The 27,352-nt window shown below is 42.1% G+C and overlaps 1 protein-coding gene across 4 annotated transcripts in view; it reads left to right on the forward strand.

Moving 5' to 3' along the window:
• AGAP2 (ArfGAP with GTPase domain, ankyrin repeat and PH domain 2) overlaps positions 1-27,352 on the forward strand; it is a 228,318-nt gene that overhangs the window by 53,931 nt on the left and 147,035 nt on the right. The window contains exon 1 of one of the 4 annotated variants that reach the window (XM_069970332.1): positions 22,708-23,051. The exons of 2 other annotated variants lie outside the window; for them this stretch is intronic. In XM_069970332.1, coding sequence (XP_069826433.1) covers positions 22,952-23,051 — 100 coding nt within the window. In that variant the 5' untranslated portion in view covers positions 22,708-22,951. Of the gene's footprint in view, positions 1-22,707; positions 23,052-27,352 lie in introns of those variants that run through there. One more of the 4 variants, XM_069970333.1, reaches the window with a different exon arrangement.

Consider the following 27,352-nt stretch of genomic DNA (forward strand, 5'->3'; position numbering starts at 1 on the left):
ATTGCTAATGTAGCATTGACAGTCTGCACCTATTGGTCATCACATGTAGGAATAGTTTTGCTGACATGCATCTTGTCACTAGGGAGCCGAAGAAGTAAGACCTTTCTGCTTCCTGAACAACCACTTTAAGGCTATGTTCCCACACAGTATTTTTGCTCAGCATTTTGGTCAGTTTTGCAGTTTTTAAAACACAGAAAGGCTATGTTAACACATTGTTGAGATTGAGTGTATGGCCGCCATTTAATGGCAAATAGTGGCTGTTTTTCAAAATAAGGACAATTATTTGCCATTAAATAACGGCCATCCACTCAATTTTAACTGTGTGTGAATATAGCCTTTCTGCGTTTTCAATCCACTCCTGGTTTTGGTTGCAAAATACTAACCAAAATACTGAGCAAATATATTGTGTGCGAATATAACCTAAAGGTGTTTAAGCTATCCACAGTATAGATCATCAGTCACCGGTCAGCTTTTCAGTGCCCGCACTACACAGTGAATAAGGCCGGAACTGTGTAGTGGTGGTGATGCATCAGCTCCTGTTCAAGTGAATGGCAATACACTGTACTACAGTTCCTCAGTTGCCACTCATTTTTTCTACTAGATGTTAAAGGGGTAGTGCGGCAATGTACTTTTTCTGCTTAATTAACACACATTACAAAGTTATATAACTATGTGTTAATAAGCTGTTTGGTCCTGTTGCCCCCCTGTCCTCTTCTCCCACCCCTCCCCGCCTCTGGATACCACATTTATATTGTACCTCACCCCCAAATCTATGAATCAAATCTGTAACTAAACACTATAATCTGTAGTATCTGGAATGAGAAAAACAGGTCAGAGTAATACAGGTGGTACAGAGAAGATGCCACTCTGCTAGCTGCTGTCATTCCTGTGATCTGCCTCCCGCTGATGTTGCTCTAAGCTTTAGCAGCTAAAGAAATTTCATTTAATTCTGGCTGGCTGTTAACCTCTGCTTACCTGGACAGCACATGATGCATTAGGATCCATGTAGGCAAATGTAAAGGTACCATTTTAGCAGCATTATTTGTAAGACTACCTATACTAACTGGATTTCAGCAAGAGGGACCAATACATTTTAATGCTGCGTTCACACTATGTATATTTCAGTCAGTATATTTCAGTCTGTATTGCAACCAAAACCAGGAGTGGATTAAAAACACAGAAAGGCTCTGTTCACACAATGTTGAAATTGAGTGGATGGCCGCCATATAACAGTAAATAACGGACATTATTTCAATACAACAGCCGTTATTCTAAAATAGCAGCAAATATTTGCCATTAAATGACGGCCATCCACTCAATTTCAACATTGTGTGAACAGATCCTTTCTGTGTTTTTAATCCACTCCTGGTTTTGGTTGCAATACTGACTGAAATATACTGACTGAAATATACATATACTGACTGAAATATACGTTGTGTGAACGCAGCCTAAAGCTATATTCACACATAATATTTCCGTCAGTCTTTTGATCCCTCTTGCTTGGTAGAAAAAAGACTGACCAAAAGACTGACAAAAATACTATGTGTGAGCATAGCCTAAAGCTGCAACAGCGTGTTACCTGAAGACACAGTACTACCCAGCTGCTGGTATTCCTAATACTTCAGATTAGGGGTACATACGGGTTTGTAGGTTATTCACCCAGTAAGTGGTGCTCAGTTCTTGGATGTTTTTCATTGATTTTAAGTGTATGATTTCACTGTACGTTCTTTGTGGCCATGTGGCCTTGTCTGGAGATTTTCATTTATAATAAAATAATATAGTTATTTCTCTGTACTACTAGCATTGTGTGGAAGTGCATTCCTATAGCACACAGCTTTTTTCTCTGTCTGTTAGTAGTACCACCTGGCTGTTATTGCTGAAACAGAAACCTAGCTATTGTTACCTAGCTGGCTATGTTGTTTCCTACTTAGACTTTAAAGGACAACTCCGGCGAAAAAATTTTTTTGGCTTATTTAACACACATTACAAAGTTATATAACTTTGTAATGTGGTTAAATACCCGGTCTGGCCCCCTTCCCCCACTTTCCGACCCCCGACCCCCCACCCCGGAAGTTAAAAAATGTATACATTACCTATTACAGTCGTCACGGTCCTCTTCTCCCGGGCGGCATCTGGTGACGGGTGACGTCAGAGCTGGGGGGCGGTCCGGGTCTTCTTCCTCCTCGGTGTCTTCATAGAGAGTGAATGGGACGGAAAAGGCTGCTGGTGCACATGCGCACCAGCAGCCTTTTCATTGGCTGGAGCGCATCACATGGCTTCCAGCTTGCTCAGCCCTGATTGGCTGAGCTTGCTGGAAGCCATGTGATGCGCTCCAGCCAATGAAAAGGCTGCCGGTGCGCAAGCGCACTGGCAGCCTTTTCTCTCTCATGGACCCGGAAGCAAGAGACATCGCTGGACGGCGGACGCAGGTGACGGTGAGGCGGATGGCGGGCGAATGGAGTGGCGATCGTCACCGGAGGGATGGTGAGTATGGTGTCTGTGTGTGTCTGTGTTTTTTTTTGGGGGGGGGGTCCCGCCGGAGTTGTCCTTTAAGATGGATACTGTTCCAGAATATTTATGTATCTAAAACCTATTAAGAATTGAGAAGTCAGTTAGACAAAGAAACTCTACTGATTATGGACTTTTCCAAACAGATACATTAGCATTTTTACTAGGGATGGACTAAAGGGGCTACAATGCCATCACCTTCTGTAATTCTAAAGGGATTTCTTCAGAATTTTTAAAGCATGTATATATATATATATATATATATATATATATACATATATCTTCTCTGCATGTGAAGGAGGAGAACATTAAAGGGGTTACCCAGTGCTACAAAAATATGGCCACTTTCTTCCAGAGACAACGTGACTCTTGTCTCCAGTTCAAGTGCGGTTTGCAATTAAGCTCCATTGACTTCAATAGAATAAAGCGCTGCAGAATCTGTTGGCGCTATACAAATAAATATTATTATTATTAATTGAGTTACAAAACTCCACCCACACTGAAAACAAGAGTGGTGCGATGTTTTTGTAACGCTGAATAACATTTTACTTTAGGTTGTTAAAAAAAGAGAACAATGTTTAATCAATTTGGCATCTGGGCAGGAAAATGTAAGTTCTGCAGGTGGTGGTTTCATTCTGGGTATATGCATGGTTGACCTTGAACTCTTTGGGGCTAAATTCCCATGAAGTGCTGACCTTTTTGTGCTTACTTCACTTTGTAACTTTCTTAACAACAATAATTATTATTAAAATCATCATCATCATCTAGCTCCAACATATACTGCAGCACCTTATAATGCAGAGGGGACATATACAATCACAAACCTGAACTAACAAATAAACAAGAGGGATGAGGGCCCTGCTCCCAAGAGCATACAATCTATGAGGAAATAGGGATGATACAAAAGGCTTGATTTGTATAGAGGCCCAGCCATCTGTAATATAATAGCATAGTGCACATACAAACTGCTTGAGCAAGACACTAGCTAGTATCAATATGAACAGATACAAAGTACATATGAGTGCCATGGAGTGGGAGAATACTGTAGAATACTATTGAACAGCACTGTAGAGAACTTTCTGGGTGAGAAGGATCCTGCAGGGCCTTCTAGCTCAGAGGATTGGGTGAAAGTTTTAAAGGGGCTTTTTTTTGTAATTGTCTGCATGCTTGTGCACATTTTTGTATAGTGTGTTGCATTTTGTGGCACTCAACCTGTAAAAAATGTAATGGTGTAGCACACTCTGCCTGTAAACCTTATAGGACACTATGGACAATATTGTATAGGGTCGTGTGGTTGGGAATGTAAAGACTGTCTATGTGGTTGTTAATGTTATTTGTAAATGCATAGATCACTTATGGATTTCTAAACTTACTAGTCGGGCTGACCACTCCAGCTCTTAAACCTCTGTATGCGGGTGCCTGCTGTCATAAGAAATTAGTGCACTGCTTGTGTTTTCTTTTTCAGAAAAGTGCTCCTAAAACTTATAATCAAAATGCTTTTAAACGCGTCAATTTGTGAATCATTTCTAAATATCATGATGTGAAACAGGTTTATTTTCTTCTATATATTATGTACTTTATGGGAACACTGCAGTCTATAATGTACGGTACAATCTGTTCATAACACAGATCAGGGCTGGTAGGAATACTTATTTTTAATAAATGCTGGTAAAGTTCATATCTAGTATAACCAACAGCAAGGGCCAGTTCACTGAAATAGCCTGATGGTTTTCTAAAATGTCACAGATAGATAAGATTGCAGGGAGATTGCAGGGATGAAGCCTGTACTCTTGTGCCCTCACTGACTGTCACAATAACAGGGTCTAGAAGATTTCTTTTTCTAAGCAAAAATTGCAGCCCTGTGTCAAATTGGCCTAGAGTGTGTGTGCCCTAGGATTGCAATGCCCCTCCATCCCTCCTCCCTGTGCTCTTCATCATTAGGCATTCCCCAGGCAGGATTTCTTCTATTCAGCACTGTGCACATGTGCCTCAAGTATCCAGCACATGTGCAGTGTTCAGACAAGTGGTGATTAGGAGAAATCCTTCCTCTAGGCCATGTCAATTTGACACAGGGCTGCAAGTTTAAAAGCAGTTTTTTAGGACAATAACTGCATCACCTGCTGAACGGACCGTGGGACAGATCTTGGATTAAAAGCAGCTATCCGAAGGTACAAGTGGTTTAGGAGGGCAGATTGTGGCTACAGAGTCGTTTTAAAGTCACTGTGGAAATCAGTGGATGTCTGAGATAACAGCTTTCCCAATTAAAACAATGTTGGCTTGTTTTTTAGGTTTATAACCAGTAACACAGAAATTTAGATATACTTTAACAATCAAGAACAAGCTTACTAGTCTACTAAGTCCAGACTACTTTATAGGCACCCACCTTTGATTTCTAGGTTAAGGAACACATGTAGGAATACAGTAATTAAAAGAAAACATATGGCGCCATTCACTACTTGATGTGTCTTCTTATTTAATATTTTAGTTAAGGCTGAGATTGGATGAGCTAAGGCTGAGAAGAGCTAAGTTAGGCTAGCATGAATAGGAAACCCCTTTAACCTGGGCTTATTAGTTTTTTTTATAGTATTTTTCAAAGTAAAAATATTTTTTTAAGTAACTGCTCCTTTATGTTCTTGTTGCCCTCTCCTCTTTCTACCTTGGCTACATTCATTTTGTTAGACATTAGGAGGGACATGTACTAGCCCATTCCAAAAATTCACATTGTAGCCTTCTTTCCGTTATTCTCTTGTGTTTTGTACCTCGCTAATTTTAGATATTCATATGTTTATCATCTGCAAAACAAAACCTGCAAGCTGGAGGAAACACTTCAGATCTGTGGATCAAAGAGCGACTTTTTGACTTCTATACTCGATACTATTCTCTTTGAATGTCTGCATTGTAAATGTGCTTGTGTTTCGGAGTGATGAGTGACATGTGCAATAAATAAGTAAGCACTGGAAGCCACTTGGTTTCACATAGCATCCTGGGAAATAGGTTTGATGAATAGCTTCAGAATCAGGGCTTAGGTACACAAACTGCCTGCAAAGGTGGCACATTTATATGGTATACTAGATAGAATTCTACATGAACACATTCATAAGGATATCGTCTAGACTTAGGGTACTATTACAGAAAGCGATTATCGGCCGTACCCAGTCGATTACTGGCCGTTCTGGCCCATAATCATTTTGTGTAATAGGTCATGCACAATGTCAGCTAATCGTGATAATCCTGATAATGATAGTGATGGTCTGCTGGCTGTCAGTGTAATAGGAGTGGTGGCAGCAGACCGCTACTATCCTCTATGGGCCACTATCTAAAGATCGTCTGGGCAGCCCCTCTCACCGAGCCCCACTGCTCCTCCCCGCTCGATGTCTGTGCGTGTAATAGCACCAACAGCAAGGAGGGAAGGAGGAGCAAGCAAGCACTGATCTGACAGTTCGATACTCACTTGCTTTGAAATATTGGGCCATCTAATATGGCCCTTGGGGATCACTGATGTCTGATTTTATTACCTGTTTAGAGTACTGGAAAGCTATAGAAAATAGGGACAGATTTTATTTTGGTCTTTAGCTGAAGCATGTTGACTTCAAGTTACTCTGTACCCACAATCTGTCCCCCCCAAACCACTTGTACCTTCGGATAGCTGCTTTTAATCTGTCCTGGGGTCCGTTCGGCAGGTGATGCAGTTATTGTCCTAAAAAACAACTTTTAAACTTTCAGCCCTGTGCCAAATGGCCATGGCTTAGAGTATCTGTGCCCTAACTTTGTACCACCCTTCCGTCCCTCCTCCCCGCCCTCTTCATCATTAGGAATGCCACTGCAAGGATTTTTCCTATTCCTCTGCAGTGAACACTGCCTAGGTGCCTTAATGATCCAGCCCATCCAGCTGATGAATAGTAGACAATCTGCCTGGAGCATTCCTAATGATGAAGAGGGCAGGGAGGAGGGACGGAGAGGTTGTGCCAGCCTATTGCATACACAATCTAGGCCACACCAATTTGACATAGGGCTGCAAGTTTAAAAGTTGTTCTTTAGGACAATAACTGCCTCACCTGCCGAACGGACCCCAGGACACATCTTGGATTAAAAGCAGCTGTCCGAAGGTACAAGCGGTTTGGGGTGGGCAGATTGTGGGTACAGAGTCACTTTAAATTGCTACAATGTCTTTTAATAAATTTGTTTTAAATACAGTCTGTCAGCCACAATTTACATAAAATATTATAAATGTGACGGGCCATGGGAGGCCAAATGTTTGTGTAGATAATCTTTGAGCACAAATCTGTATGCTAAGATAGTGGCAAACAAGCCATAATACATTCCCTTCATAGTCTGCACTCAGGGATACATAGGCTGTGGGATTCGTGATCATTACACATTTTTCACAGTAAATTATTTACATATATGACGATAGTTTTCCAAACTGTATAAGTCATCTGTTACCTGTGCACCTTGCAGGTATCTTTGTCATATATATTATTAGAGAGAAGCATCAGTTCCTTAGCCTCCTGCATCTTTCCTGGCCTGTAGCCTTTTTTGTGAATGTTCAGAACACAAAGTAAATACAGTATTTGAAGGAGGGGGATGCAGCTGCAGTGATGGGAAAAGGGAAGCAGCATAAAGGAGATGGATGATCAGCAAGCGATAAGAGAAAGAAATGTACATTTATAGAACAACAAGTTACATACAACTTGATGAATCACATCTTATGAATAGTAATACAGTAATTTATATTTTATAATATATTATGTAACAATGGGTGATAATCATGTTAAATTTGAACTATTATTGCAAATGACAAAAAAGCCTATTATGTAAAGAGTTGTAATGTGCCTTGCAGAAACCAAATGCATTTTTTTCATTCTAATTTTAGTATTTTTTGTTTAAACATCCCTTTAAGGGGCACAATATACAAAAATATAGAACAACAAAATGAAATAGGTTAACCAAGCAGTCTTCACTCTGCCAAGCAGGGAGCACCTGGTTAAATGCTCAAGCCTCTCATTGATTTCAGTGAGGTTTGTTAGCCGGGGTTTACATATATAAGTTTGCATCAGTTGCAGTTTTTATCTAAAAACTGACCACGACTGATGCCACAACTGATGCCAAAAATGCATCAGTTGTCATCAGTTTTTCTATCCTTTTTTTTCATGAAAACCATCATTTTCCATCAGTTGGCATCAGTTGTCACAATTAGATCTCATCAGTTGACTTTTTTTCCCCTATACGTTTTCCTGTAATTTTTAATGGGATTTTAAGGTCCTAATTGGGGGAGCTCACGGGGGCTAATTGGGAGGGGGAGTGCGCACAGGGGGGCTAATTGGGAGGGGGAGAGCGCACGGGGGGGGGGGGGGCTATATATTACTGGGGGAGAGTACACAGCAGGGCTATATACTAGGGGGGGAGAGCGCACATGGGAGCTATATACTAATGTGGGGAGCTCATAGGGGGGCTATATTGGAGGCGGAGAGTGCACAGGGGGGCTAATTGGGAGGGGGAGAGCACACAGGGGGGCTATATACTACTGGGGGAGAGCACACAGGGGGGGCTATATACTACTGGGGGAGAGCACACAGAAGGGCTATATACTACTGGGTGAGCAACAGGGGGGGCGATATACTACTGTGGGAGCAACAGGGGGGGCTAAATATTACTGGGAGAGCAACAGGGGGGGCTATATAATACTGGGGGAGAGCGCACTTGGGAAGAGATATGTTTATTGTATAGGGTGGGCTTTGAAAGGTCCCCCTGGGCGCTGGCAGGGCACTCCTGGCTGAATGCCGGATGGCATGCGTCCTGCCATATGGCATGCGTCCTGCCCGGCGAGGCATCCGGAGCTCTATTTGTTTAAATGGGTTAGGCGCCGGAGCGGCGGTCCGTCAGGACGCTGCAAGATACGTCCTGACACACCGGCGGTCCGGCGATGCGGCGGACACTATTTCCCATTGGCATTGGCTGTATCCCAGTTTTCTAGGCGTTCCTTACGCTGTATCCACCCGCTGCACGGAGTGAGCAGACAGTGGGAATCAGAAGCCGAGATTTCTGGTTCATACGAACCAGAAATCCGGCAAGTTCACTAATCTCTGGAGGGAGGGGGCTCTCCAGATGGAAAAATAGCCACTTTATAGGTAAGTGCCCTTTTAAAGGGGTTGTGCCATCTCTCCCATTTCAGCTCATCCCCACTGTGTTCTGCAGAATTACTTTCAACAGAAAAATTTCAGATACAATTAGTCACAAATTACAAGCTCAACTCTGCTACATCTGTATATTACAATTTTGATAACTCAGAATGGCATTACTTATGAAAAGGTGTAAAGACAACTAAGAAAACAGAAAAGAAGAGAGAGAGAGAGATTGGAAAGAGGGGGAAAAGAGAGACTGTTACAAAGAGAGGAGATGATTCTTTAGTGTACTAGCTCTTAATTTTCATAATAGAATGTAATACCTGTTATATGAAGATGTATGTATTAAGAACTGGATTTCAATACTGTTAATAAGACGTTTGTGGGTTATTAAATTACAAGGTTTGTATTGTCACATTGAAGCAGTAACACAAAACATCAGAGCTGGTGTGTGCATCCTCTCATACTCTGAACATGTGTCAGCCAGGCTTTCTTTACCTTGCCAGCTGCTCACCAGCTGTTCTCTTACAGGCATTGTTTCTAGACTCAACCTTAATGCACCTTTATCTAAAATACTCTGTATTTTCCTCTTCCCAGTTTACATAAAGTTAATTAACATATCAAATATTAAAGCTATTCTCTTCAACAACAATAATAGGCACCTTTGCTAGACCTAAACCACCCTATTCCAGAAAGGGCACACAGGATAGAACTTGATGAAGGTAACCAGCTTAGAAATATAGTAACTTCCCTACCTCAGCCAGCAGGTGGCATAGTTGGTTACTTTTCCTTCAGAAGATGAGACAAGCATAAGGAGATTATGTGGGTTTAGATTTTTTGGGGGAAACACTGTTTTGGTTAATTTTTTTTTTTTTTAAATAGTCAGTCTGGAGCAAATAGCTTGTGATATCAGATATCTAACTAGTTGCACAGATTTAACTTTGCTAGCCAGTTAGCCATGGTGGCTTGTACGTATGGGGAAGGTTGAAAAATCGGTTCCTTCTTCATAGATGGTATAAACCTAAGAAACACATCCTCTCTATCAACACAGCAACTGAGAAAGGAAGAAATAGACTTCTTTTCTCCTACAAGAGATGGCAGGTAGTCCAACAAATACTCACCTTGCCTGTCCTGTGGAGATAGGTGGAGAAGAAGTAATGCTGACCAACCACTAGGGGTCCCATTTTAACAGCTCTAAAGATTGTCTCTCTTGCATGGATCAATGAATTATGCTATTTGTAAGTAATACCACTGTAGTTCTGGCAATATTCACCAGGACAATTTTCAAGGAATAAAAAATATACGAAACCATTTCCTTTTAGTGGTCAAAGCTCTAAATTTTCATAATAAGGCTGGGTTTACACTGCGTTTTTGCGATCCTTTTTTTTTCATCCGTTTTTTGGAAAAAAAAACAAAAAAAACAGATGAAAAACGGATTGCAAAAACGGATGCATTTGTGTGCATCCGTTTTGATCCGTTTTTCCATTGACTTCCATTATAAAAAAAACCGATCAAAACGTATCAGTTTTTTTTTGACGGACGCAAAAACGTTGCTGACACTATTTTTTTTTGTCCGTTAAAAAAAATGGATCCGTTAAATGGATTGCAAAAACGCGGTGTGAACCCACCCTAATACTTAACACTTTAGCACTTAAAACTTTTCCCTCCTAGGAGGCAGGAGGTAAAAATGTACTTAGTCCAGGGATAGCTATACTGTGAGTAATCATGACAGGGTCTGATTGCCTCCTTGTATAAATTTGAACAGAGCTACCATTTGAAACACCTCCAAAAGAAAGAGGAAATATCATACCAGTAGTGATTTACATATTGGTTCATAGAGAACAGTGGAACTACAGCATGGCTGCAGAGCCAGTGAAGCCTTCTGGGTATTGCCCTCAGCACCACCTAATTGTTACCTGATGTCACACGGTAAATGGCGTAAGCACAAAAACCCGTCAAAGTGCAAAATTGCTTATTTTTTTGTCACATAAAATCCTGAAAAATTATAATAAAAAGTGATCAAAAAGTCACATATACGCAAACAAGGTAGCGATAGAAAATACAGATCATGGCGCAAAGAATGACTTCTCACACAACCCCATAGACCAAAGGATAAAAGCGCTTTGAGCATGGGAATAGAGCGATTTTAAGGAGCATTTAGATTTTTAAAAAGGTTTTAATTTTTAAAAAAACAATAAAATAAAATAAAAGTTATATAAGTTACATATCGTAATTTTACTTGAGGAACATTTATAACATGTGAGTTTTACCATACAGCAATTGATTTCAATTTCACTGCGCAAATATTTTTTTCCCGGTTTCGCAGCCTATTTTATAGAAAAATTAAGTTTGTCATTGCAAATTATAAATAGTGGCCTTTCTTTTTTTATGGTACAGGTATTTAATCTGAAGCCCTCCCGCTGTTGTAAAACTACAACTCCCATCATACCTGAGCTTTGATTGTCTAGGCATGATGGGAATTTTAGTTTTGCAATAGATGAAGGGTTGACATCTGTCCTGTGAGGTAATGGTATGAAAGCAGTAAACCAATCAGTACGATATAATAGTGGAAATCTCCAAAGATTTTGGCCGTCCATTAGTATTTCTCTGTTCCTACTTAGGGGGTATTCAAGACAGAATTCCTTAACATTAATGTATTCAAAATGGTGTCAATATTGGATATTATTTATTGAATAAAGGAAATATTTGCCACTGCAGGTAACTAAAAAAAAAGTAACAATATATTTTTTTAATATTTTGCATAAAAGTATGTCTTATACCTATACTAATTCTTGTTCTGTTAGAATTCCCTATATATAGACATGGGTAATTCATGGCTACAGAAGGCCTTGTGCGTTACATTAAGGGCTATAAAAGTACCCTACGGAAGTGCTGAAAGCTGCCCGGCTCCTTGCATGGTTGGCTTTGTGAGTATAATGTGCTTTTATCCTCCTTGTAAGCCGTGTGACAGTAGCCATGCCATCAGCAACCACTGACAATATGACCATCACAACCAGCCTCTGGCAAAATCCTAAAATATATTGATTTTAAACTATTTTCTGTGTGGAAATAACATGCTCTGTGATCCTCCTGTTTCCAGGGAGGGGGCTCCCATTATCCAGTAGACTGCTCACTGAGTTCTCAACTGCTAGAGATTATTTTGTTTTGTTGAATAGAGGAAATAGATGACACAACCCATTAATAGCCTAAGAAATTGCAGTTCTGAATTCTCAGCCTTTGTTCGAACCATCCTCTTTACACAGTGCGACTTCTTAGTCCCGTTTTAGCAGACCTGCTACGTATCCCCTCCATTAGAGTGTGTAACACCACTCCGTTTAATTATTCCTGCTGTTTTGGAACACTTTCGGCACTCTGGTTGTCATGACGACTGAATAAAGAGGTAAAATTAAGAAAACAGAAAAGTCTGTCAGGTTTCAGCATCACTTCCTCAATTTTCATTAATTTTCAGGAGGCACAATTTTTAACTCTTTCCTTTAGTCACATGTTGCCATTTGCTTTTAGAATATGCTAGAAAGATATTTGGTTACAACATTGGAAGGACTGTGCATTACAAAAATTACAAGAGCAGAAATGTAAAATATACAGGTGGTTACTAGTGGTATTCTGTAAGATTATGGCTATGTTCACACACAGTATTTTGCTCAGTATTTTGGTCAACATTTTTTCAACCGAAACCAGGAGTGGGTTGAAAACACAGAAACTGTACAAATTTTTCCATTACCAAAGCTGATTTTGGCTGCAAATACTGACCAAAGATACTGACATAAATACTGATCAAACTACTGTGTGGACATACCTGTCAGCAGCTTTTTCAGGCCATGTTCACACTCTGTAAAATAATGACCCCCATTTGAATTTAAAGGGGTTCTCCAGTGAAAATTATTTTCTTTCAGCTGCTGTATGCCCTGCAGGAAGTGGTGTATTCTTTCCAGTCTGACAAGGTGCTCTCTGCTGCCATCTCTGTCTATGACAGGAACTGTCCAGAGCAGTAGCAAATCACCATAGAAAACCTCTCCAGCTCTGGTCAGTTCCTGACATGGACAGAGGTGGCAGCAGGGAGCACTTTGGCAGACTGGAAAGTATACATCACCTCCTGCAGGACATTCAGAAGCTGAAGGACTGGAGATTTTTAAATAGAACTAAATTAGAAATCTGTCTAACTTTCTGACACCAGTCTATTTGAAAGAAAAACAATTAATTGGATAACCCCTTTAAAATAATGGCAGCTGTTTTCATTCTTCAATGATTTCCATCATGAACATAGACTAAAGGATATAAAACACAACCCTATCCTATAACCTATTCTACATTACAGTCTATGGCTAAGTTCACACAACGATTTTCAACGACCGTTTTTGAATACCAAATTTAAAGGGGTATTCCAGGAAAAATCAATAATTTAGCAATGGAAAGGGTTAACCAAGGTTAACCCTTTCCTAATATACTTACCTGTCCGTTTTTGGCCCCCCAAGGAGATCTCCCGTCCGGTCACGTGATGGTCCAAGCTGTGACTCGCGGATCCTCTTCTTCCGGTTCGGTGACGTCACCACCCGGCCGGCGACTGACTCTTTCTTATTAGCAGCAGAGCACTGAACCCTGACTGACTTGTAGTGTGTAGCCAATCAGGGTTTAGTGCTCCTGCTGTACGAAGTTAGCCGGGTTCTGATCCCCCCGGCCCCCTCCTTCTCTATCATTACAGCGATCCCCCCGGCCCCCTCCCTGTGCTATAAGCCCGATCCTCCTGGCCTTCTCCTTCCTATGTAATCTGTCCTGATCAAAGATAGCTCACCCGCATCCCCCAGTGTGCTGCGGCGCCGGCCCCCGTATCGGCACTTATTGTAAGCAGCTGTTCTCAGCTGACAGGCGCTGTGTGTGTGTGTGTGAGGCAGGAGAGAGTTCATGCTTGCGCTGTGTACGGAGAAAGCATGAACTCTCTCCTGCCTCACAAACACACACACAGCGCCTGTCAGCTGAGAACAGCTGCTTAGAATAAGTGCCGATACGGGGGCCGGCGCCGCAGCACACTGGGGGGTGCGGGTGAGCTATCTTTGATCAGGACAGATTACATAGGAAGGAGAAGGCCAGGAGGATCGGGCTTATAGCACAGGGAGGGGGTCGGGGGGATCGCTGTAATGATAGAGAAGGAGGGGGCCGGGGGGATCAGAACCCGGCTAACTTCGTACAGCAGGAGCACTAAACCCTGATTGGCTACACACTACAAGTCAGTCAGGGTTCAGTGCTCTGCTGCTAATAAGAAAGAGTCAGTTGCCGGCCGTGTGGTGACGTCACCGAACCGGAAGAAGAGGATCCGCGAGTCACAGCTTGGACCATCACGTGACCGGACGGGAGATCTCCTTGGGGGGCCAAAAACGGACAGGTAAGTATATTAGGAAAGGGTTAACCTTGGTTAACCCTTTCCATTGCTAAATTATTGATTTTCCCTGGAATACCCCTTTAATTTATTTAAGAAAACTTTGCTGCCATTATTGCAATGACGTCCGTTGGTACATTATTTAAGTTTGGGTTGCATGATAGCCGTGTTCATCACCCTTTTGGGTGTGGCTATTTTTAAAGATCTATTGAATTTTGTTAAAAAGCTAGTAAAAGGGCGGCCCAAAAAAACAACTTAAAATGAAGGATGTTTTCCCTAAATAATGGCCACCAATAAATGTTGTGAACATTAATTTGACATAAGAGAAACAGATAGCTGATCTCAGGGAGACCAGCCAAATGATAACACTGCCAGCTGCTAGTGAAAGCGCACAATGCAGTGAAGTCCTAGGTGCATTGCCCCCTGGGAAACATGAACATGCAAAGGAAGAGACCGTGGAGCCTCATTGAAGAGTCTCAAAACACAGGACTAGCCAGATATCCCTCCGGGAAGAACCCAGCCAAGGGGTGGCTCCTGTAAATAAACCACCATATTAAGTGGCCCTATAAGTCAATGTAATGACAAGGGAAAAACCAAGGCTAGGTATCCATTCACATACAGCTGTTTCGGGGTGTTGCCCCTCATCAGTGTGGAGCAGGATTCTGGCTAGGTGGGGGCAATGTCTAGTAGACCCATAAGAGAAACAGATCGCTGATCTCAGGGAGACCAGCCAAACGATAGTAAAAGGGCGGCCCAAAAAACAACTTAAAATGACGGATGTTTTCCCTAAATAACAGCCGCTAATAAATGTTGTGAACATTAATTTGACGACCGCTGCAAATAACGGCTGTTATTCTATGCATTGTGTGAACTAACGACGGACGTTCTTTGAGATCATTGAAGACTCAGTATAACGGCCATTATTTTGAGTATCAAATAACGGTAATAAGTGTACTAAAAAAGACAGTGTGTGAATATAGCCTATGGGAAATGTCAGCCTGTGCACCCATTGTAAAAAATGATATATTATTTTTACAATGCTTGCACAAATGGGTGTGGTTTAGGTGATTTATTACATATTCTATAGATGTGATATGTGTACCTGTACCTAATATATTTTTAGACAGTAAACTTTGCTGCCTGTGCCATATGAAAATGAAATATCTGGAGTCATGGAGAGCATTACACAGCAGCAGAGTCAAGGAGTCATCTGTCAGTGTTTATCTGTCCCCTTGCTGCAAGCACACCTCCTGCCTGATGATTGACAGCCCTGCCTGCTGTGACAACAGCACAAGCGCATCTAAAATCAGCTGTCAATCATCAGGCAGGAGGCATGCTTGCAGCAGGGGAAAAAATAATGCAGAAAGATGACTCCTTTACTCAAAGCTGCTGTTTAATGCCCCAATTACTCCAGGTACTTCACTTACATACAGCAAAGCCAACAAACAAAATATACTATCTAAAACCTTTTACAGGCAACAAAGTTTATGCACATATCACACACATGTATAGAACGGCTATTAAATTGCCTCACAATTACCAGTTTAAAAGTTGTTTTTTAGGACAATAACTGCATCACCTGCCGAACAGACCCCAGGACAGATCTTGGATTAAAAGCAGCTATCCGAAGTTACAAGTGGTTTGGGGAGGCAGATTGTGGGTACAGAGTCACTTTAACATAATAATGTCAGCATCTTTACTTCAAAAAAGCTGCTGTCATATTCCCTTGTTATGTGTCATCCAGCCTTTAAAAAATGAATAGGCAATCTGTATCTGACCTACTATACCACTGCCAATCAGTTTTTAAAGTGGCTATTGTGCTGGCATTGAACAGTGCTGCAGTATCTTGCACTGTGGCTACTAACAATAAGGGTCCTATTAGACAAAGCGATTTTTTGTTTCTGACGATTACCGATAAACTATTGCAAACTAGCACTTCTGGGAATGCCCTGAAATCTTTTACCATAATACATGGAATGATAGTCGTTAGTTACTCTAGTATACAATCGATTGTCATTAGGAAGAAGCGATGTGTACTTCGGAAGATTTGCGAATGATAAGTGAACGATTAACAATGATTTTATGGTCAACTCAGAAGATGCGATCAACGACATATGAACGAATTTTCGTTAGTTGTTTGATCGTTGCCTGCATATACACACAGAAAGATTATTGCTTAAAGGACAACTCCGTCCGGATTTTAAAAAAAAACAAAAAGCACAGACACTCATACACTTCATACTCACCACTAGAGATGATCAAACAGGGCCGAGGTTCAGGTTCATACAAACCCGAACCATTGGCATTTGACTCCCGCTGCCTTGCTGTTCTCGAGTCCCGAGTACCACCTGGAAAACAGGGATACAGCTCAGGTAATAGGCTGTATCCCTGTTTTCCAGGCGGTACTCGGGCTGTCTCCACCTTCCCCATGGAACGGGAAGGCAGCAGGAATCAAATGCCAATGGTTCTGGAACCTGAACCTCGGCCCTGTTTAACATTGAAGAGGCTGCAGTGTTCACTGGTTAAGATAATATTAATGGCCTATTCTAAGGGTGGATATCCCCTTTAAATATGAGAATGAGTACTGTTTATAGTAGACACTTACATTTTCAGTTTTCCCTATGGCTTTATATCATCTTATTTCTAAAATTATCTAGAGGGAAGTTGTGAATTTGTGAAACTCCCATGGCCTGAAAGGTAATATAGAATAGAAATACACCACATATGGAGGTCTGTTCCCCCATAGTCTTTTTAAGATAAAGGGTATTAAATTGTGCTTTATGTTTTTTGAAGGAATATTTTCCTGTATTATAGAGGAGAAGTCCTTTTTTTTTGTTATCTAAAACGACTTATGGGAGAACCCAAGTGTACATGGTTGCATACTGCCTTTTGCAGAATGCATGCATTTTACTGTGAATCGCTTTGGTTTAGCCATGTAGCTATCATTAAACATAGCAAAAAATGTGTTTCACATGTGAAAACCACACCGTTAATAACCACATTGCACACTGTGACACTTCACCTGCAATAATTTATGTACTTAAGGCTATGTTCACACTACGTAAAAGTACGGCCGTTGTTGTCGATGGCAACAATGGCCGTACTTTTGGCGCGGTGGAACAATGCCTTACTTTCAATGGGATCCCAGTCGGAGCGTATACACATCGTATGCGCTCCGGCCGGGATCCCGTACAGGGCCGCAAATAACTGACATGCAATGAATACCGGCCGTAGGTAATTCTGTCAGATCACACTATGAAGCGAGCGGCTTCGGCTCTGCGGCCGGACAGATCATCCGGCCGGTACTTAAATACCGGCCGCGATGATCCGGGCAGAGACGTCACGGAACGGCCGGTCTAATACATTGTGTGAACATAGCCTAAAATGTAAAGGGCAAAATTATGCGCTTTTATCATGTTTTTTTCCAGTGCAAGTCATGTGATTCCAGGTTTTCTAATGAAGAACTGTGGAAAAAAAATGTCAGAAAAAAATGTCAATATGCATACAGACATGAACCCCCTACATATATAAGTCTATGGGGAAAAGGCCAACGTTTCTGGGAAAAATGGCAAACGCAAGGCCTGCTGCAATTCCAAAAAACACACTTAACCTCTTAAGGACGGAGCCAATTTTCGTTTTTGCGTGTTAGTTTTTTCCTCCTTGTGTTTAAAAGGCCATAGCACTTGCATTTTTTCACCTAGAAACCCACATTAGCCCTTATTTTTTGCGTCACTTATTGTTCTTTGTAGTGGCAGATGTAATTTTTGCATAAAATATGCTGCGAAACCAGAAAAAATTATATGCGTGGTGTTTTCTTTGGGAGGTTAGTTTTTATGCCGTTTGTCCTATGGAAAAACTGACTTGTTATATATGTTCCTCAAGTCAGTACGATTAAAACGATATGTAACTTGCACAACTTTTATATTATTTGATGGCTTTTAAAAAAATCAAACCTTCTACAGAAAAAAAACGTTCTTTAAAATTTCTCTATTCCCATGCCTATAACGCTTTTATCCTTTGGTCTATGGGGCTGATTGAGGTGTCATTCTTTGCGCCATGATGTGTTCTTTCTATCGGTATCTTGATTGCGTATTTGTGACTTTTTGATTGCTTTTATTACAATTTTTCTGAATTTGATGCGGCAAAAAATTCGCAATTTTTGCACTTTGGCAAATCTTTGCGCTCATACTGTTTACCATGCGAAATCAGGAATATAAAAAATTAATAGTTCACGCGATTACACATGCGGCGATACCAAACATGTTTATTTATTTGTTTATTTTTATTTATAAAATGGGAAAAGGGGGTGATTCATACTTTTATTAGGGGAGGGGGCTTTTTAATTAATGAAAACACTTTTTTTTTTTACACTTATAAAGTAATCAGAATTCTAATACAACTACTCTGATCTCCCATAGAGATCAGTGTACTTGTATTACACAGCACCGATCCATGAGATCAGTGCTCTATTGCTTTGGCCTGCTGTAGACCATTGCAATAGCATCATTCCGATGCTGAAGAACACATCACGCTGAGGCCCGGCCCGGTAAGATGAAGGGATCCCCCCCTCCGCTATCGCATCGTGGTGGGGGGTTCCCGCAACTAGACACCTGGGAAGTCTGCATATAAGACTATTAAATGCAGCTGTCATGTTTGAGAGCTGCATCTAACGGTCTTAATCATCAGGAACGGCAATCGGCCGCTCCTGCTAATAGCCGTGGTCCCGTGCTGCAGATAGCAGTCGGGATTGCGGCAGTTCAGAGCAGGGTTGCAACGCGGCCCCCCTCTGAACTCCTCTTTCGGAGGTATGCCGTAAGAACTATAGCAAAAAAATGGCCTGTAGATAGTTAATATTAAAGTCTTCCCCGTTGACTCTCAGCTAACATTTAGATGCATCGTTTTTAATCTCCCCCCCCAAAATCCAAATTTGTCCTTTCTAGTGGCATTTTTTAAGAAAAAAAAGATTTTAAAGATTTTTCATGATGCTGACAGTTGTTGATGTTATGTAAAATTAAAATAGTGCCTTTATTTTGGCCATCCGTTGCCCCAAATCGCAAAAATAAACCCACAAAAAAACATTTTCATATCTGCTAAATAATCGAAGAAGCAGTGCTATGCCCGAAGCAACCGTGGCCTGGCATGCCTCCCTGCTGTGTATGTGTATGTAGTGTCCAGGAAATGACAAATAGGGTTAAGTACTGTAATATTCGCATGTAACTAAAATGTGGGCCCCAGATTCAATCGCCCCGGTGGTCACTAGGAACTCAAGTCCAACACTGTTGAAAATCCACAGGTTGCAATTTAAAGCTCTTTCATTTTTATAATATGCCTGAATATGTTCCAACCAGTAATCCAGACAAAGAAGCAGGAGAACCTCTCCGGCTGCAGATAGACATTGAATGCATTTCATACATGAGCATAAATCTTTTTCCTAGTTGGATGTCACATTCACCCTTTAACATTCAGCATTGAGCTGCCAGGTTGTGGTGTGGGTGTAGAACAGTGATCACAGCTCCTCCTATTCCTATAGCATGAATAGTGAGCCCTGCTAGTCTTCAGAACACGCTTGGGTGGCTTATTATTCTGCGATTACACCATTTCCTAGCCCCCTCCTTTGCAAACTCTTCCTATGAGATGCAAAATTGAAGTGTTCGGTAAAGTGCAGCCCTGACACTGGAGAGAAGGCAGCAGAATACTGTAGCTGCTGGGTCTCTGTGAATGGAAATCAGTGACAAGCCTGTGTCTAGTCACGGTGGAACCTGCACAGAATCCAGGAGTCTGCTGCTGATGCTACTGATGCTGCTGCTGCTGCTGCTACTGCAATGAGGAATCTACAAGGAGCCTGAGAAAACACAAGACTATGGTGTCACCTGCTTACCTCTCATTGCACCTGGTAGACAATGGAGCTGGATTTCAAGGGAACTATCAGCAGTGCCTTCTGCAGTACTGAGGCAGTACAGTGATGCTTCTAAACAATGAGGTCTTACCTCTGAAGGGTTGCTCTCTCCCTGTTATTGTGCATTATTTGCAGATAGCTATTGACTGACATTCCTGGGCGTGTGATTTCTGTCTGGCGATCGGATCTATGCTGCAGGGACACCTGTGTGGAGAGGAGGTGGTACATCAGATGATGGATGTGCTGAGCTGATTGCAGACCAGCAGTGAGGTTGATCAGGCAGACTACTCTGCAGCCCTTGCTATCCTTGCAAGCTGCTCACTCAGGGGACCCATGAGCAGAGGAGCCACCCTCCAGCGCAGGACCACCTACCACATCTCTTTGACCCTAGTCAAACTAGAGGCTGTGGGAGACGAAAAAAAGGCTGACAGCACTGAAGTATTCCGGAAACATGACACCCCTTCTCTTGGCAGCACACCTGGACTGGCCCATTGCCTCTCACTGGATAGAGATTTTTCTGATGTCTGGGCTTGGGCAGGGCCCGCTCCTTGTTCCGGGGTGAGTGAAGCAAAAGAAAAGTCTATCACTGAAACAAGTGCACTACTGAATAATACTGGGACAGTTGTTGATTCGAAGAGGGTGCATGATACCAATGATTCACCTTTGCCAGTTTCCTTTAATGCAAAACAATCCAAAACATCTGTTCCAGACCGAGAAAAGTGTGAAATCCCCATCAGTCCCACGCCGGTGGTGAAGCAGAATGACTCTGCAATATCCAGCTCTTCAGCTTTAACACCAGTAAGTAACATAACAAGTACTTTTTCAACAGTCGGAGCAGCTGAAAGCCAAGTGTCTACAAATGGAGCTACAGAAAAAGATGGGTTCTCAGAAGCGGAAAACACTGCGGAACTTTTGTCAGGAGCAGGAGGTACATGCACATCCACCAGATCCACTCCATCACCTACAGATAAAGGGTCATCAACAAAGTCAACAAAGTCTTGGGAAGTAAATGCTGCTATCATTGCGCCAAAACAAGAAGACACCATGACATCCAGTTCTTCATTACCAGCACCATCTGTGAAGGGCTCTGTGTCATCAAACAGCACAACTTCTTCTACCCCGACACAGGAAACTAAGAAGTCTGAACCAACTAGTCATAGCACTTCTGCACATGGAGATAAACAAACAGGTGTAGCTAGCCCTGGAGGCTCATCAGTCCAGAATACAAAAACATCCAGTGCTTCAGGGCCACCAGGAGGAATGAAGGACACAAGAACTGCCAGTGCTCCAGTGCCTTTCAGTCAAAAGGATTTTCCCTTTGGTGGAGTGCGAGTAATCCGAGGTTCCCTTATTAGGCGGCCTGCACTTGATACTGAAAGTTCCAGGGACATAGTATCTGGTCCTGCAATTCCAGTGCATGGTTCAAAAATTTCTGAAGGTGTCAGTCCACAAGTATCGGTCTCTGAATCTAGAATCACCCGTCGGAGTTTAAAGGCTATAAAGGTACCAGCTGTATGTTCAGATTCACCATCACACATCCGTTCTACTTCATTTTTTGGAGAAAACCATAATAAAACAGTAGAACTTGCAGACAAACCATGCCAAATACCATCCAGTGCACCCCGAATAACTGCTCCCCCAATAAGTGCTGCTCGTACTGCATCAGCATTGTTTTCTGCATCTCGTTCAGTAGGAGCTCCAGTGATTGCAGCAAAACCTAGTGAGGCTAAAATAATTGCAGCTAGAAGTGCAGCAAGGGGAGTTAGGGCTGCATCTGTAGTGGTGACAACTGAAGAGCCTATAGGAAACAAAGCTCCACTAGCAGGAACAATGATTGAGAAAACTAAGACTGGAGATACTGGCACATATCCTGGAGCCAAACCACCTGTTACTACATCTAAAACTTTAACATCTGGGGCACCACCAATTACTGCGATAAAAGCTCCAAGCATAAGCGCCAAACCTACAATCTCATCTGGGGATGCTGCACCAGCTCCCACTGCTCGGACTAAAGCCTCTACTGGAATAAAAGCACCAGTGACTGGTATGGGAACATATCCAGGAGCTAGGGCTGGAACAGCTAAATCTCCTGGTCCAAAGACAACCAGTGATAGACCTGTTACTTTAATAGAAAAGAAAACTCCTGATATAGGTGAGGTAACATCTCCTAGAGATAAGAGTCCAGAGCCTTCTCTTTTGTTATCTCTTTCACCATATAAAGACATAGAAACCACTATACCAGTGAAAGTAGATGAGCTAACACTAGACAGCGATGACCCTGGAAAGACCAAACGGCTGGAAAGACTTTTCCATCGGCAGGATGCTATGTGGATCAGTACTAGCGCCACCTCGGATTATTTTCTTCAAAATTCTCCTAATCGGCTCTGCAATAGTCCACGACAACATTCAAGTCCTACTTTTTTTTCTGGGCCTAGATACTCATTTAGCTCTCCAGCCAGTCCATTGCTTCCTGTACCATGTCAGCCAGGAACACCATATCGTGAAGCCCCAGTAACTGTAACTCTCTCTGTGAGCCCAGATAAGGCTGGAGAATCACAGAAGAATACATTACAAGTAGAAACCAAGACAAGACCTCCATATACTTCTAGTATCAGTGTTTCAGGCCTACCTAGTCTTGTAGATCCAGCAAAGATCCCTCCAGTTCTCCTTACGCCATGTAAAGAAAAAGGAAGTAGACTGCTGAAACTTAGTAAGGCCAAAAGTCAAGACAACCGTGACAAAAATCAAAAAAGTGGTTCAAATCGACTGTCTTGGCCTGAAAATGAAGGTGGTAAAAGTCGTTCAAAATCCTCCACCAAGAGCAGCCCTAGAGCTGAGACTCCAAAAGCTTCTGCGGGAGGTAAAAATCTGCTGTCTCCTTCCTCATGTGACCCCAAAGGTTTTAGAAAGGGGGGCAAAAGCAAAACTGTGGACAACAGTGACTTTGACCTACCTGAAGAGTTTAAAAAGGGACGCGAGGGATCATCTCCAACTGGGGACAAGGGCAAGTCTTCAGCCGCTAGGGATAGGAAGATGTTAAAGTTTATTAGCGGAATCTTCACTAAATCTACTGTGGCCTCTTCTGTCTCACCGACCGGATTAAGTCCTGGAGATGAGAGGGATTTCGCTCAAAGTAAGTGTATAAGTATCATATTCTCTATAGAAATTATAGCAGAATAATATGTTTCTTTAGCGGAATATTCAGTGCTGCCATCGAAAACGCCATTTCTTCATCTACCAATCAAAACTTAACAGCTATGATGTGTGGGAGTATGTAATGATTTTCATGCTACCTGATCCACAAATCATGGGAGGGGGGGGGGGGGGTCTGCGCCTCTATCAGGGTTGGAGGGATGGAGAGAGTACACTGGGGACCTCCCTGATGACTTGGTGGTTCAGGCAGTATGAAAATTGTGACAGGTTCCAGTTAAGACCAGCATCTCCTTGGTTGACAAACAGTTGTCATTTTTCTAATGCATGTTAAAAGACTGAGCAGACATTGAATTCTCATTTATTGACAACTTCTCTATGTATACATATGTCTTGAGAGTCGTGCCCACCTACTGTAGTTTTGGCACTTTTTATGGCTTCAAGCACACAAGCATAATATAGTCCTGTACAAATATCTCAATAGTACAGAGCCATTATAAAATACCCGTAGACCTCTGTCAGGCCCAACTGCAACTCCAGTATTGAATTCTCCATTAATCATGACTTTTTCCATTGGATGTGCTATGACGGGGGCTGTTTTTTCCCTAGAAACATTGGAGTAGTATAGCTCAGTTTTGGCCATATGATATCATACATACAGCAGTAAAATATTACACCTGCCCTGCAATGTGTGGACAAGGCCTTGTTGTTCCTGCCACTTTGCATTGGCCTTTTGAAAGCTTAATCCCAGTCCTAAAAGGTGAGCAAGCCCTCCCTGAGCTATTGTTACGATTCAGATATCCTAGATAATGATTGATAATTTTTCTTTTCGCTATGGCTCATGACTCCCATTGTGCCTTTGATGCTGATGCTTTTGACCTTGCTGAATGTTGTTCATTCAGATGCCAGTTTAGTATGTATGTAAAATCTTCATGTACAATATGATTAACATTACAATCTCACCCTCTTCTGAAGATCTGTCAGCACTGAATAATTTAAAATGTACCGCTGGGGTTGTAATGAATCCAAGTCAGTGGAAATATATCTCAACAAACATGATGACATCTCAGCTCAAAGCTCCAGAAAACAATCAGTATGAGCGAGAACAGGAAAACTGCACAGACGGCAAGAGGCAGAGATTTATTGGTGTTTTTTCATCTAGCTACAGAACTGTAGACTAACAGCATGACATCACCTATTATACATTACAGGGGGAGCAACGTTCTCGTTATTTTAGTGGTAACCATAATATTCAATTAACTGTAATCACCAGTAATCTTACAAGGAATCTGTAACCAGACACACCCCTAATAATAACTCTATTAAAGAGAATCTGTAAGACCATCCTTATATATACCTTTGTTCTTGTGCTTTTTTTATATTACTGCATTGACTGATTCTTTGTATTTTTTATTCCATTACTTTTTTTTTACATGTGTCCCCAAAATGCTACAAAATACCATCAAAAGGCACAAAGAAAAATGCATTGTTTATACAGCTTTTAAAGAGATCATATGGCATTGAAAATACAGTCCAAGCTGCAGGCATTATGTTTAAGAACAAGAGGAGCCGAGCAGACTGACATATAGTGTTGTGGCAAAACTTCCAGGGTAACTTTATTCATGTAAAGTTAAGTAGACAAGTGGGTGGACCTAATTAGTGATTGACAGTTAACTGTGTATGTGTGCATATAGAAAGCTGTCAGTCACTCAGTCGGACTGTCCACTTTACTAGTGAGCCTGCTCAGATCCTCCTGCTCTATAAAAAGTTGCCTGCAGATTGGACTTCTTTTTCAGTGTGACAGATTCCCTTTAAAGGGGTACTCCGGCATGAGAAAACTTTTGATATAGTGCTACAATTATATAGAAAATATCCTAGAAGCTATTCTTACCTCCCTATGCTCTCCGGGTCCCTGTTGAACGATCCCCGCCTCGGCAGAGAAAACCCACTCAGCCAGTGATTGGCTGAGTGAGCTGTCACTGGATGGGACTTGTAGAAGTCCATGCACATACTATTCATTCTGATGGATATGATGGATATTTAGCCTCAGACATTTCTGACAGGGTTGAATATACATTACTGTTTGGGGCTGCGTTCACACTACGTATATTTCAGTCAGTATTGCAACCAAAACCAGAAGTGGATTAAAAACACAGAAAGGCTCTGTTCACAGAATGGTGAAATTGAGTGGATGGCCGCCATATAACAGTAAATAACTGCCATTATTTCAATATACCAGCCGTTGTTCTAAAATAACAGCAAATATTTGCCATTAAATGGCGGCCATCCACTCAATTACATCATTGTGTGAGCAGATCCTTTCTGTGTTTTTAATCCACTCCTGGTTTTGGTTGCAATACTGACTGAAATATACTGACTGAAATATACATATACTGACTGAAATATACGTAGTGTGAACGAAGCCTCAAAGTGTACTCAGCTGTTACTACCTTACTTACCGTACTTTAATGTTACTACCAGTCGCGTAGCTACCATAGAGGCAGGGTAGGCGGTTGCTATGGGGCCCGTGCAGGAGGGGGGCCCGGGGGAGAAGATAAGAGCCTTCTGTGTCCTTCTGCTTAACCCCGTATGTACTGCAGTGTGTAAGTAACCCAATGATTACTTACATGCTGCAACACAAAAAAGGGTTAACAGGCAAAAGACAAAAAAAACTTTGGTTCCCTGCACTGATAACCCCTAACCTCTGTTCTCACTGCCTGCTGTGCAGAGGTCATCAGTGCACCAGCAGTAGAGCAAAGATTTTTTTGTCTTCTGAACATTGGGTCACTTAAAGAGAACCAATCATGGGCGAAAATTTTAAAATTTTTATTTGATAATTAGATTAAAATTGTTATTTTATTAATATTTGTAATTTGAATTAATTACTTTTAGGGCCGCGTTTTCGCAATATACTTATTTTCTTTTCCTGTCTCGCGCCGGCTCTTTTGAAAAGAGTCGGCGCGACAGGAAGCTCCCGGCATGCCGAGCGGCGGGAAGGGCTCCCATTTGCCACCCATCTGTAAATACACAGTGATCCCACGCTATACAGCGCGAGATCGATGTGTATGAATGTCCTAACTGGGCCTATTAGTCTATTCCTGAAGATACAGTCTGCCTGTGCAGTCTGTATCTTATGCTTTTACCTAATCCTGTAAAGCGGAGCAGTAAGGCCAGGTGCGGCCATCTTGATGACGTCAGTGGTGCGTTCCAGCGCTGGAACGCAAGGAACGTAATCAAGATGGCGCCCGGCTTTACTGCACCGCTACAGAGGAGTGGGTAAAGTATAAGATACAGACTGCACAGGCAGTCTGTATCTTCAGAAATAAACTTCATGAAGATACAGACTGCCTTTGCAGTCTGTATCTTATACTTTACCTACTCCTCTGTAGCGGTGCAGTAAAGCCGGGCGCCATCTTGATTACGTCCCTTGCGTTCCAGCGCTGGAACGCACGACTGTGACGTCATCAAGATGGCCGCCCCCGGCCTTACTTCTCCGCTATACTGGATTAGGTAAAAGCATAAGATACAGACTGCACAGGCAGTCTGTATCTTCAGGAATAGACTTAGGGACAGAGAATCTTTTATTATAGGGACAGTTAATTTCAGGTGATTGGTTCTCTTTAAGGCCCTATACCGACAGAGAGAAGCAAATGAGCTATTCCACGCGGCAGCAGTGAGCGGCTGAGTCCGGGATGGGCCGCGGTCAGCTGCGGGGGGCCTGCCCGGGTGATCGCTGATCGTCCGGGCAGCCCATAGAGGATAGCGGCGGTCTGCTGCTGCTGCTCCTATTCCACGGAGCGATGACAGCAGATTGAAAAATGAGCGATGCAATGATCAGCCGACATGAACGAAGTTGGCTGATCATTGCCCTCTATTCCACAGTACGATTATCGTCCGTAACGGCTGATAATCGTTCTGTGAAATAGGGCCTTTACACACTGCAGTACATGAGGAGTTAAGCAGAAGGTAGTCAGCTCCTGCACCTAAGTATTTATCCATAAGGGCTCCTAATGGACCCTTATAGTTAAATATAGTGGACTGACAGAGCAAGCCGCCATTGGTTCTCTGCTCTGCCTGTCAATTTTGTGGCTGCATGCAGGATTCTGCCTCTGGCCACAGGAGATTTTATCTTTTGGCCACATCACGGAATATATATATATATATATATATATATATATATATATATATATATACAACGAAGAGGAGAACCACAGCACTCCGATCAGCTGTGATCAAACGGTGACTTTTATTTCTCCCACAAAATGCATAGACACTATTTCAGCT

Source organism: Dendropsophus ebraccatus, chromosome 5, assembly GCF_027789765.1.
Source record: "Dendropsophus ebraccatus isolate aDenEbr1 chromosome 5, aDenEbr1.pat, whole genome shotgun sequence".
NCBI classification, from domain to species: Eukaryota; Metazoa; Chordata; class Amphibia; order Anura; family Hylidae; genus Dendropsophus; species Dendropsophus ebraccatus.